At 32.3% G+C, this 13,905-nt stretch overlaps 1 protein-coding gene across 19 annotated transcripts in view; it reads left to right on the top strand.

Moving 5' to 3' along the window:
* CHD9 (chromodomain helicase DNA binding protein 9) overlaps positions 1 to 13,905 on the top strand; it is a 244,763-nt gene that overhangs the window by 131,745 nt on the left and 99,113 nt on the right. For 18 of the 19 annotated variants that reach the window (XM_059043684.2, XM_059043692.2, XM_059043691.2 and 15 more), the window contains 2 exons: positions 512 to 843; positions 13,271 to 13,382. In XM_059043684.2, coding sequence (XP_058899667.1) covers positions 512 to 843; positions 13,271 to 13,382 — 444 coding nt within the window. Of the gene's footprint in view, positions 1 to 511; positions 844 to 13,270; positions 13,383 to 13,905 lie in introns of those variants that run through there. The other variant, XM_059043707.2, reaches the window with a different exon arrangement.

Below are 13,905 nucleotides of genomic sequence, written 5' to 3' on the forward strand. Positions count from 1 at the left end.
ATTAAAATGATTTAAATGAATTCAGGTTCTCATTCCAGTTTCTTATTAAGCAGAGAGGCTTTGTTTTTCTAAAAATCATAATAAACTATGGGGAGTAGTCATTCTAAATTAAAATTGCTATTTAAAATTTATTAATAATTTTCAGAGTTCCGGAATGAAGAGGAAAGAAGAGACTTATTCCAAATGCCCAGAATATTTACATGACTAAATTTGAATTAGCTATATTTATAGGACAAAATTTGAATCAACTAATCAAGAATGCTATGAAAATATCAATGAATCTATATTATCCTTCTTTAACTTTCACTTTTAAAAGCAGTAGTTGAGCTTTTTATTTTATACCTACACTAATTTCTAGATCAGCAAAATGTTTTAGTTTTAAATTTGTTTGTAGCACTCATATATTTGCTTATGTATTTTACTTCTTAAAGCTTAATTCTAAATTTTTGGTTATTTATGTTGTTTAAATGTACTTTGGTATGTTGTATAAAAATTATTTTGATTTTTCTAGCCTCCATCTTCCAAGAAGAGTGATGGTCCTGGGACATATACTAAGTTGCAGAATACCCAGGTGAGGATCATGTCCGAGAAGAAGCAGAGAAAAAAGGTGGAATCAGAAAGCAAGCAAGAAAAGGCTAATCGTATAATATCAGAGGCCATAGCAAAAGCAAAGGAGCGTGGGGAACGCAATATTCCACGAGTAATGAGCCCTGAAAACTTTCCTAGTGCTTCAGTTGAAGGAAAAGAGGAAAAGAAAGGTAGAAGGATGAAATCTAAGCCAAAGGACAAAGAGAGCAAAAAAACAAAAACTTGTTCTAAGTTAAAAGAGAAGACAAAAATTGGGTAAGTTGGTTAAGAATTAAATCTTCTTCCTTTGAAGTTTTTGTAAAGTTCAGTCTGTCTAATCTACTTTTGATTTGCGTATGATGTGTTTACTCCCACTTTTGAGTTTTAAGTTGTTAGATACTGTGTGTATCTTACTGCCTTTTTGAATGAATTAGGTAATATTCCAGAATTTACTAGATTTTACTTATCTATGAATATACTTTTTTGTATATTAATGTTAGTAGAATGAATTTAAAATAGGAGAACATTTTATATATAAAACAGGAAAAGGAAAAACAAAACGAAACCCATGTTGCTGTGCCAGCTCCTAATGTACTTTATTTTAAAAATGCCTTGAATTTTTTATAAGATTTCTTTACCTCTTAGTTGTACTTCATTGGGTACCTTATAGTTTGGAAGCATGAAATATAATATTTTCTCATAAACCCACAGCATTGAACTAAATGGAATGGCAAGAAAACTAAGACCGTTTAAATCAACAATAAGCAGCTCTCGGCTCTTACAGACTTCCTCCCTTACAGTCTTTCTGATTTACTTTATGTAATAAAGAGGCCAAGTGAGGATTAATGCTCCAAGAGAATTATAAGGACAAAGAATTGCTTTAGGAGGGTATATTAATCCTAGGTATTTTTATTTGACTACTTACCTAATAATACATTTTCAAAAAATAGAATATAATAAGTGTTATTATTTGTTTTCTATGTATGTTTGTTTTGCATACAAGGGTAAAAATAATCTAAGGCCAACATAGTTTAGAATCGGTTTTGCAGGAATATTTGGTTATTTTTGAAGGCTTTATATGAAATTTTAGATGAAGTATTTAATCTGTTTTAGGAAAAATTCCCTTATTATAAAAATCTTCATTTGCTTACAAAATTATTTATATATTATATACATATTTAGAACTAACACAGTTTTGTAAACAATTAATTCACAGCATTTTCAATGCAACCACCAAACTGAGTTATATCATTAGGTCCATCATTAGATGCCTTTCAGTCCAAACCATTAAATAACATGGGCTCTCTTGCTATAATAGAGAAATAATTAATATTATTGATTTTGCATTTCATTTGCAGATAGCTAAGGTAAAATTTGAAAGTTAGATTTCTGCTCCTTTTTTATTTAAATGTTTTGGTATGAAAGTATCTTATTTTTTCAATATTTTATCTAGTTTTAATTTAGGAAACCCCATATTTAATCCTTTAATGTATTAAAAGTTACTGTTATTAAAATTTTCCAGTTTTAACTTGTACAGAGATATAGGCAGAGTAGTAGTACCATTTGAAAGGGTATTTAAAAATAATGCATAAAATAAGAGAAAATAGGTAGAGAACTCTCAAGAGTTACAGTAAGTTTAAATTGGTGGTGGGGGAGATAACTAGAGGCAAAAGATAACAGAAGTGAACCTGGTTCAAGAAAAAACAATATATAAGGGGAAATTAGAAATAATTAAATTGTAATAGAGAAACATGGATTTTTGAAAAATGTGGATTAATATGTAGGGAATAGTAATACAGTAGAGTGTCTGACGTATTTTGTGATATTTGTATTTTTGTTAGGAATAGGTAGATTATTAATAAATTATTTTGTTTCACAGCATGATCAATTTAGTATTTGTTTTTAGAGATAACATTCTTGAGGAAAGAGGTGAGAATTGTATTGGAAACATTTCCATGGCGAGGTATTAAGTAATTGACAGAAAAAAACTTGTTGAGAGTAGATGACTTTTTGATAGAGGAATTTATAAGTTGCAGGCAAGTAAAAGTAAAGCTTGCCCATATATTATTAAGCTGTTGGAGTGAAGCAGTTTCTTGATCATCTTTATAAGACAACCAAAGATTATTATCATGTTGGAGGAAAAAGCATGGGTGGAAATAAAATTCATATACAGTCTAGAGTTCTATATTGGTCACTTGAAATATTTCATTACTGTGCTTTCCAATAAGCCACTACATTTTATAATTTTGAATTTACCATTTTTAATTTTTCTGCGAAGAAACATCATTTAAATATTGTTTACTTGCATCATTTTAATTAAGAATATTTCATGATGTATTAAATGTTTTCTTGTAAAGATTTTGTTTTTCTATGAGTTTTAGAAGAATTGAACTTTTGCTAATATCAGATGATTTATATCAGATAAAATTAAAGAGAGTGTGTGTGTTGGAACTTAACCATGAGCAATGTGAAATATAAATTTCAAAAGTTACTAGATTTGTAGACAATAAGTTATGGTTGATGTATAGTCAGAGTTGGTGTTTATTTAATCCACATATGTGATGTGATATAATCTAGGAATACTAATCTGAAGAAAAGCAATACTGCCTGGCCTCTGCTTGCTAGTGTGCTTGAAACCTTTTCAGTTTTTCTGTCACTTTCATAGATTAATTTTTTTAAATACAAGGAATAGGGTGTCCTCTTCAGAGACTTTAATATAGTCTTATTTAATCTTTACAACAATTCGGTGAGTTAGATTGGGCATGCAGTATGATAATGTGGTTAAGTTCTTTGGAACCAGTTGCACTTATTCAAATTCCCCCTTTGTCACAAGCAGTGTGACCTTGGACAAATACTTAACCTCTCCAAGTTTTAGTTTCCTCAGACATAAAATGAGGATGATGATAGCGCTTGCCTTATAGTGTTACTTTGAGGATGAAATGATTTAATAACACTTAAAGCATATAGAACAATACCTGTTAATAATGTTAGCCATTATTTTCTGAAAACATAAATAACATATAGCTATTTAAGGAAAAAGCCAAGGCCAGGAGCCATGCCCCTTCCTTCAAGCCTAAACTCTCACCTATCTGCCTAGGTTCTCTTTCCATTAAGGCCCTGTTCCTAGTAAGATGAATTTAAAAATCAAGCAGACAAATGAAAACAAACAGTTGCTACCTGGTAAGAAGGATAATAGGTTAACCTATTAATGTTGTTGTTGTTTTTTTTCATATGAGAATGCCTCTGTTTATCAGGTTAGCTAGAGTAGCATTTAGGACAGGTAAATTTTGTTTTGAAATATGCTTGGAGTTTGAAAGGAATTACATGGTTATATGGAAGAGTGTAAGTTGAAATGGAAATGGCCAGTGTAAAATGAAGAGTGAGGTAGGACTGGAAACAACCTTCTTCTATTTTGACATTTTTCATGATCTTGGCAGTCAGGTTCTAACAAGCTGCCTTTCAAGTAGAAGAGCAGGTATTTCTTTAATAATGGTCGGTACATAATAGATGCTCCATGAATGGGAGGGAATGAATTTTATGGAATGAATGAATGAATGGAAGATTAAATATTAAATGATGCCAAATGGTTGTGTTTGATTTGTTAAATCAAGATTAGAAGTGGCAAGCTAATCCTTCATTAAATCACAGGGACAAAACTAATGGTTTAGTAATAGTAGAGAGTTAAATTCTAAGATAAATTCATTCTAAGACTTCTGGTAGAATTTTCTTATTTGGCTCTCTTTGGTTTTAGATTATGTAATAAAATATCACATGATTTGATTGAAGCATTTTTAGATTTATGTTTTATAACTTTGACATGTAAACTATGTTTTCATGTTGTCAGTTATAATTTACTTCTTACATTAGATTATCAGACTGACAAGTAGAATGCCTTTGACACTTTAAAATGCTCTTGTGGCCCTGTAAATTTAATCAGTAAAGGTAGTTCATGATTAAAAGTAAAAAAATACTTTTTTGTATTATTCACAATTATTCTTTCTGTTTATTACAAGAATGGGAGTTATCAGGTGCTAGAAGTAGCTTTTCTCTTTAGATAAAGCAGAAAACATCTATATTAGGAAATATCAAACCAAGTTGGAATTAAGGGTGTCATGTTATAAAGAAAAACAGTAAAACATTAAATTAGATCTGGAAATTATATTGTGCCCGTCTTTGCGATAGTCATTCTGAACCCCCAAGAAGGAAGAAGCAAAATAACATTTACTAATTACCTACCATCATGTGTATACATAGATATGTGTATTTTTAAACAAAATGAACATGTATGTCCACATGTATGTCTAGAGAGAGACACATCTAAATAATAATGTAAGGGAAAAATAATATGAACAAAGTCTGAAGGGAAAATAAGATGAATCATCAGAAATTGGGAATAATCACTTTATAGTCCATGTTAATAAAGTAACAGATGAGACCCTGATTGCAAGTATTCAAAATAATAAGAATTTAGTATCTGTTTGGATAAAATATAAATGTATTAATTAATTAATTGTTTTTGGCATATGATTAAAAAGCACTTTGAAAAATACATGGTATAAATTTATTATATATATTTTAATTATTAATCATGCCATTAGTAGTCTCTATGTAAGTTCTATAATTTTTAAATGCCAAGAAGATAAAATGTTTTATTGATTTCACTCCTTACATCTAAACTTAAAAGTCAGTAAAAATCTGAAACATTCATCTGCAGAAAGAATTGATATATACATTATGTATTATTATGAATTTAATTAAGATTTACAGGTCCATTTTTAAGATGTATACCTTTACATAAGATGTATTAGTAAGGTTTATCATTAGCAAATCATGTGCTGTTATTTCATTGAATCTAAAATGTCATTGATTATAAGACACACCATTATTTTTTATGTCAGTAAGAAAGAAAAAAATATATTACCAGTTAAAACTATGGCATATCTTTGTTTATTAGATGAATGTTTGTTTCATAGATGTTAATATATGGGTAAAATGTGTATCTTAGGACACTGAAGTAAAGTATTTGATTTTAATGTTCCTATTTTGTCAGTATTTTTAAGCATAAACATCATTTTCTTATTTTAAAAAGAAGAAATAAGTTTTTTAAAGATTAAAAATTAAACTGTGCTGATAAATATACTGACTATGATTAATACTTAGCTAATACTTCACTTTAGTGGCTATATGAAACAACTCAGTGAATGAAACTTTTTGAAAAAAAATGACGTCCAATCTTAAACAGGAAGTGATTGATTGATTTTACTTTATTTTATTTTATTTTTTGGCTGCGACACCCGGCATGCGGGATCTTAGTTCCCTGACCAGGGACTGAACCCGTGCCCCCTGCAGTGGAAGCAGGGAGACCTAACCACTGGACCACCAGGGAATTCGCTAAACAGGAAGTGATTTATAATCCAAGTTACCAAAAATTTACAATACAATGCTGCTTTCACAAATTTAAGGATTAACTAAAATAAAGAACCACTTTAAAACTTGTTTTTTCCAGATGAGTTTAAGCTAGAGTCTTGAATTGAACTTTAAACTGGAGTGATTGCATCAAGTTTAGTGTTTCTTCTTCTAAAAAAAAAAAATACACACATATATATTTGATGGCTTTAAAAACAACCCCAGTGCCTTCCACTGGGCTTGCAAAGAGAAAAAAATTATAATGTAAAATAGTATTTTTGCTTGTTTCCTTTACTTATGATGAATTAGATGTATTAATTACAACAAATGGACTAATTGGATAAGATTCATTGTTTGTCCAGTTATTACAATGAGAGAATCTACAGGGGGCAACTGCAGATTGACACTGTGTAGAATGCAGCTTGTTACACAGCCTCCATGGGTAACGTGGGAGGGATTTAGATGAGTGCATAAATTACATCTGAAAATCAAATATAAACGTCAAGTATAAACACTGAAGTTTTCTAGTGCCTGTACTTGTCAAATGAATTAACATTTCAAATTTATACTTATACTTAGTTTGAAATTGCCCTTTGCTGTCTGAAATAAGTTATGTTTTAATATTTAGTTCATTTACATGCCTGAATATCTGTTGCTGCAGTTCGCTAACATTGATAACAGATCCCTTTCATGTTTTAAAAAACAAAACTTGCATAAAGCCTTTATTATTAATACAGTCTGTATTATTTTATTGCTTTACTTTGTGATATTTCCAAGAATAGCAAACGATAAATTTATTTGTAGAATGGACGTATAATGAAATTTTATTTTAGAACTTTAGTTTAATATAGTAAACTTGTAATTCATGATGGAAGAATGGAATGCTCTTTGGTAATTGGGTATTTTACTGAGCTGAAATTATCTTATTTCTTCTACTTTTGGATCATCTGATTTCCTTCAGATAACATTTATGGCTATCAGTTGTCATTGTAGAGGCAATAGAAATTTCTGGTTGTTCAAAAGTCAATAAACTTTAACCTTAATGATTTTTTAAAGATAATGTAGTTTCCTAATTCTCTTTATCGTTAAACTATATTTATTGATATTAAATATCTATTTACTGGTTGAAGTATAGTGTCATTTTATTTTAAAATCAATAAGATATGTTGGGAACAGTAGAGTAGGAGTAAAGAGACCTTTATTGTCTTTTACTGGACTTGTGATTTTGGCAGTTTGTTCTATCTTTCAGGGCTAAAGTTTCCCTGTTAGTTTGGTGGGACCAATGTCTGCCTCGCCTGTGAGGATCAACTGAGATATTATAGACAAAAGCACTTTGAAACTTTAAGTGTTCTACAAGCATAGAATAGTTTTATTATCCTGAATAAACCTGGTGAGAATTTTTTTAAAGTCTGATTGGGATCCCACTTACTAGATCAGAATTCTGGAGTTGGAACCTACAAATCTGGGGTTTGGTTTGGTTTTGTTAGTTTTTATTTTGAACTAGTCTCACACTTGCAAAAATAGGTCAGAGTTCCCTTAGGCTCTTCACGCAGCTTCCTCAAATGTTAATATCTTATGTAACCTAAGCACAATGATCAAAATCAGCAAGTAAACACTTACACAATTCTGTTAACTGATTTACAGACCTCATGCAAATTGTCAGTTGTTCCATTTTTGGAAGCCAGGATCCAGTTAAGGATCCTACATTTCATTTTGTTGTCATATCTCCTTACACTCCTCCATTTTGGAATAATTCTTCAGTCTTTGTCTTTAATGACACTTTCAACTTTGAAGCATACTAGCCAGTTATTTTGTAGAATGTTTCTCAATTTGGGTTTGTCTTATTTTTCTCATCTAGAATCTGTATTTTTAACAAACAAGCTTCTAATGACGCCTGCCTCACAGATTTAGGAATTACTGATCAATACCAACCAAATGTTTGTTCTTTGTAGTTTCACTTATATACCATTTTAGAACATATAATAAACTGATATGACTTCATTGTTTCCAAGAATCAATGTTCTATGTAAGTAACCGTAGTATGTGTATGTGTGTGTGTGTGTATATTTTTTAACTCAGAATTATGTCAGTCAAGAATGACTTCAAGTTTTAGAATCAACTTTTTTCCTACAATGGAAATGTACCTTTTTTGAACAGAATGGGCATATGTAAATATTTTGGATTTCAGAAGTTTAGTAGGAAACTATTACATTTGAAATAGCTTACAAAGTTACAATTTGAAAAATATTTTTGCATGGGTTAAGGATAGTTAAAGAGTTTATGAAATAAGATGCTACTCCAGGCCTATAGGAAAATATTGGAAGAAAATGCAGAATATATGAAAAATAAGATATGAGGTCTTTTTTTTAAGATTTATTTATTTAGTTTTGGTTGCGTTGGGGTCTTCGTTGCTGCTCACGGGCTTTCTCTAGTTGTGGCGAGTGAGGGCTACTCTTCGTTGTGGTGCGCGGGCTTCCCATTGTTGTGGCTTCTCTTGTTGCGGAGCACGGGCTCTAGGCCGGCAGGCAGGCTTCAGTAGTTGTGGCACGCAGGCTCAGTAGTTGTGACTCACGGGCTCTAGAGCACAGGTTCAGTAGTTGTGGCGCACAGGCTTAGTTGCTCCACAGCATGTGGGATCTTCCTGGACCAGAGGTCAAACCTGTGTCCCCTGCATTAGCAGGCAGATTCTTAACCACTGCACCACCAGGGAAGTCCCTCTTTTTTGTTTTAAGTACAATTTTCAAATAATATAATGAAGGTTTATCTAAGGTATTATAGGAAACGTTTATATCTAAACTACCTACCTCCACCAAAAAGGATGTTTAAGATTGCTTTGGTAGAACCTAGTATTTAGGCAATGTTTATTTATAAAAATATTGTTTAAGCAGCTTAGTCCACTGTCCTTAGAGAGTTTTCATTTAATTACTTTATACTACTAGAAAGGAAAAGTGCGACTTCTTCATAGTCATAAATACAAAAAAAAATTAAATATCTCTGCTTCCGATTTCATTGAAGTTTTATTCAGTGGGATTTGAGTCTTGAAGCAGCCACACATATACCATATCAGAATATGTATACAGAATTTATTTAACTTACCAAACACTGAGAAAATTCCTTTTTATTCAGTATATTGATGGGTATTAACAAACCTTGATCTGTATTTCATAAGAAATTGTTATTTAAGTAACTGAACTTTTCCTGTCACTAGTGTTGTCCTCATCTACAAACTAATCTAAAATATGCATTTAGGTTTTGGAGATGGATCGCAAATGGGGGAGTGCATGAAAACTGTTTCTGCCAATCAGTTTACTTTGAGTTATCCCTTACCTTGCCACTGAAAATCATCTGCACAAGTACTTTAGGTTATATTAAATAACCACAAGTAGCATAATGGTTACCCTTAGGAGGAGGTTGTTACTTGAAGAGAAAGCATGACAGGAGACTTCTGGGAAACCAGTAATGTCTTGTTTCTTGATCTAAGATCTGGCTATATATTTATGTTCAGTTTGAGAAAATTCACTGAGCTGTATGTACTCTCTTGATGTGTACATGTTTCTGAATTTACATTATACTGTAATAGTAGTACACTATTAGTTTTAGGAAAAGTGAGGGATTGCATTTGGGGCCATTTTGAGATTTTAATGTCTGTGGGATATCCATACTGATGTGTCCAAGAAATAGTTGGTTTATTGAATGAATCTGAAGTTTGGGGAACGGTCTGAACTGGAGATATGAGATTTGAGAATCTTCAACTTCTAAGTGGTTGTTAAGAATAGATTAAATTTCCTGGAATAGTATAGAGAGGGAAGAAGGCAGAAATTTGAGAAATACCAAAGTTTAAGGGACTGGCAGAACAAACTGAATCTTGCTGAAAATCAACATACTAAGAAAAGAAGAGCCAAAGAAGTTTAGTGAGAACCAGAAGAATGTTGTGTCATGAATCCAAGGGTGCAGATAAGGAAATAGTGATTAGTTATGTGTTGGTAGATAAACTTTTTAGAATTTCCGTGGGATTTGGCATTACAGGGGTCATTTGTGGCCTTAGACATTAGGAGTTCAGAAACATTAGGAGTTCAGTGAGGCATATTTAATTTCTATTTCAATTCTTACTGTGGTATGACTTTAAACAAGTAATTTAATTTCTCTAAGCCTCAGTTTCCTCTTTTTATAAAATTTGCCTGTCAGAGTTGTATGACCATGAGAGAGAACACATGTAAAACCAGCAGAGGCTGACCCAGTAAACACTGAATAAATGGAAGCTAGGAATATTAAAAGTAGTTTTAAGACTTCAGATTATAGTGGGTTGAAGAATGAAAGAAACAGTATAGATGACTTCTTTGAGAACTGTGGATAAGGAGGAGGATGATCATGTGGTATCTAATAGTAGATATGACCTCAAGGGAGGTTTTATTTTAGGAGGGAAACCAGAGTAAAGGTAGAGGGACCAGAAGACTGAGGAAATGACCAGTGAAAGCAGGGAGAGGGAATAGCGTATAACTGTGGTTGGTTCCTTAATGTTGTTTCAGAGTATCTTTTTGTACTTCCTCTGATTTCCCGGTTCCAACATAAGCTATATGTTTGCTCATATTTATTTCACATACTCAGAAAAGTGCAAGTGAGATATCAAGTAAGAATTACCATTTTCCTGTTGAAGGTGGCAATCAAACCAATATGAGAATACCCTGGGGATAAATCATTCTAGAATTTTTTTCTCACCTCTCATCATCCAGTCAATAACCAAGTCCTGTTGTTTCTGCTTTCAAAATGAAAAATTGTATCTTTCTTTCCCTCTTCACCCACACTACCATGGCCCTATATCTCACTCTTCATCTCTCTCACCTGAATTGTCAGTCTTATCGCTGGTTTCCCTGACTTGTATTTCACTTCCTTCTGGTTGCATTGCTCCCTTGTTTAAAATTCTCTTTCTCCCCAATTTTATTGAGATGTAATTGACATATCACAGTGCATTAGTTTAAGGTATACAACATAATGATTTCTTGTGTGTATATATTGTGAAACTATTACCACAATAAGTTTAGTTAACATCTTATCACCTCACATAGTTATATATTTTTTTCTTGTGATGAGAACTTTTTTAAGATGTACTCAGCAACTTTCAAATATATAATTCAGTATTATTAACTATAGTCACCATGCTGTTTACATCCCTAGAATGTTTAAAATTCTTACATCTTCCAATTGGTTTATTTTTTTCATTTATTGAGAAATATCTCAGTGCCACTTGTCAGTCGTGAACTAGACAGATTTCTTTTAAATTCCTGCCATGTAGAGCTTAAAGCTGAGCTTAAACTAAAACATTGAGTCCTTGCATGTAATATAAGGTCATCTGTGATCTTGACCCATCTCCTCCTGTAGTACTTTGTGTGTTCCTGACATGCTCTCATCATTGCTTATTCTCATTCTTCTGCAACGTACCCTACCTTTTCTTTTCATTACTTGTTGGACTCTCTTTCATCATTCAGTTCCCTATCTCAAACTTTACCTTTTCTGTAAAGCCTCCTTTACTCTTCAGTAAATGTAAGGATTTCTCCCTTTGTCATCACATTACATCTTGTGCTAACTTCCTCTTTAGCATTTTAGCTGGGATCATATTCTAACAATGATGTGTTAAGTTTGGGAACCGTGTCCACTCTATCTTCAAATCCTAGAACCTAGGAAAGTGCCTGGCATATCACAGTTAGATATAGTTACCATTAGTTGAGAAATTATCGTGTGTTAAAGGCTGTGCTCAGACATATATTATCCCACTTAATTCACAACAACAATAGAACTAGCTATTGTAATATCCCTGTTTTTACAGGCAAGGAAGCTATCAAGTAATTTGCCTAGTGTCCCACAGATAGGTAAATGGTGAAATCAAGCTTCAAATCTTTGAAACTACGATTTCAAAGTGCATGCTCTTACCCTTCAAGTTCTCCAACATTAGTAAATAATTATTGAAAAAAATTTTGATATATCTCTGATATATCATACCTGAAAGTAAATATTTGGGGGAGTTTTCTATGTTTGAAATACAGAAATCTAAAGTAGAATTTTCCAGGGACTTCCCTGGCAGTCCAGTGGTTAAAACTTCACCTTCCAATGCAGAGGGTGCAGGTTCAATACCTGGTCTTGGAACTAAGATCCCACATGCCTCGGGGCCAAAAAACCAAAACATAAAACAGAATCAGTATTGTAACAAGTTCAATAAAGACTTTAAAAAAAATGGTCCACATTAAAAATAATCTTAAAAAATAAAATAAAATAAAATTTTCCTGATGGCGCTTGAAGATCATTCCATCTCATCTGTTGAACCAGATATGGAAATGTGGGATGTACTTCTATGTACTTCTATCTTTGATCAGGAAAAAACATAGAAAACACATTTTTATTTTAGACATTTAGAGTCAGTGTGTGTTAATATACATATATATATACATGTATATATTAGAGAATGTAAACATATACATACTATAGAAATATAAAAAAATAAAAAAGTTCTTACTCTTTAGGAACATATAATATAGCTAAGAAAAGCCTTAACATAACTGAAATAATCAAAGAACAATCAATTGGTAATGTGTTTTAAGTAAGGGAGAAACTACTATAGGGTAGAAAGAAGTGTAGAGGCTTTTGGAGAATAGGTGGGATTCAAAGGAATTGAGTGGTATTCGAAATAAATAGGAGGTAAAAGGAAAAAAATTCCTCATTCCAAACCTGCAAGATAATAAAATAAAAATTACTTTAATTATTAAAATATTTAATATTTAAATATTAAAATATTAAATATCACCTGACATTTTTCTCATGAAAAATAATCTTGAGCCTAAAGAAACAAGTGATAGAATTTGTGTTAACTGTAGTACTGGTTTGTATTTGTTCCATTGGAATAGAGTTTATCATGTGAAAATGTCATTATGGATTTCTTTTTTTTCTTTTTTTTTTTTTTTTTTTTTTTGCGGTATGCGGGCCTCTCACTGTTGTGGCCTCTCCCGTTGCGGAGCACAGGCTCCGGACGCGCAGGCCTAGTGGCCATGGCTCACGGGCTCAGTTGCTCCGCGGCATGTGGGATCTTCCCGGACCAGGGCACGAACCTGTGTCCCCTGCATCGGCAGGCGGACTCTCAACCACTGCGCCACCAGGGAAGCCCCATTATGGATTTCATGATAAATACCATCTTTGGTTGGACATTCAAGTGATGTAAAATGGAAAAAAGTTTATCATGGGAATCTTAATTTGCCCCAAAATGGAAAAGTACAAAGAGATCTTACTGTTTACTCTCTTTCTCTTGAAACAGCAAACTCATTATTACGTTGGGTAAGAAACAAAAAAGAAAGAATGAGTCTTCAGATGAAATATCTGATGCAGAGCAGGTGCCACAGCATGCATTCAAAGAGGAAGACTCTCAAGTGAGTATTAACATTTTTTCTGAGAAATGCAGCACTGGCAGAATTATTTAGATAGCATAATAATTGTTTTATGGGTATTTATACTATAGTTTACTGGTAAAAATACATTTTATTGTATGGTAGAACTTATATGACAGCATTATTACAATATGGTCCTAGTAGTATTCCCATAGAATGTTAGACCTGGGAGGAAACTTACACATCCTCTCCAAACCCTCTCAGTTTTCACATAATGAAACTGAAGCCCAGAGAGTTTAAGTAACAGTCCAAAGTCCCTGGTGGCTTTTAACATGGAGAAGTATCCAGTGATATTATCCTATACTTATATAGAGTACTTTTGAATGAATTTAATGCTGGAGATATTAATTTTAAAAGTCACATACAAATGATAAAGCAAATGGGTTGAATCATTCCTAGAGATAATCCCTTTGGTCTGCTTCTATTGAAGAAAAGATAAACAACTGTATTAAAAATCCCCTAATGTAGACAAAACTACTGTGCATTTTCCTTTTTCTTTCTTTTT

Source organism: Kogia breviceps, chromosome 18 (genome assembly GCF_026419965.1).
Source record: "Kogia breviceps isolate mKogBre1 chromosome 18, mKogBre1 haplotype 1, whole genome shotgun sequence".
NCBI lineage: Eukaryota > Metazoa > Chordata > Mammalia > Artiodactyla > Physeteridae > Kogia > Kogia breviceps.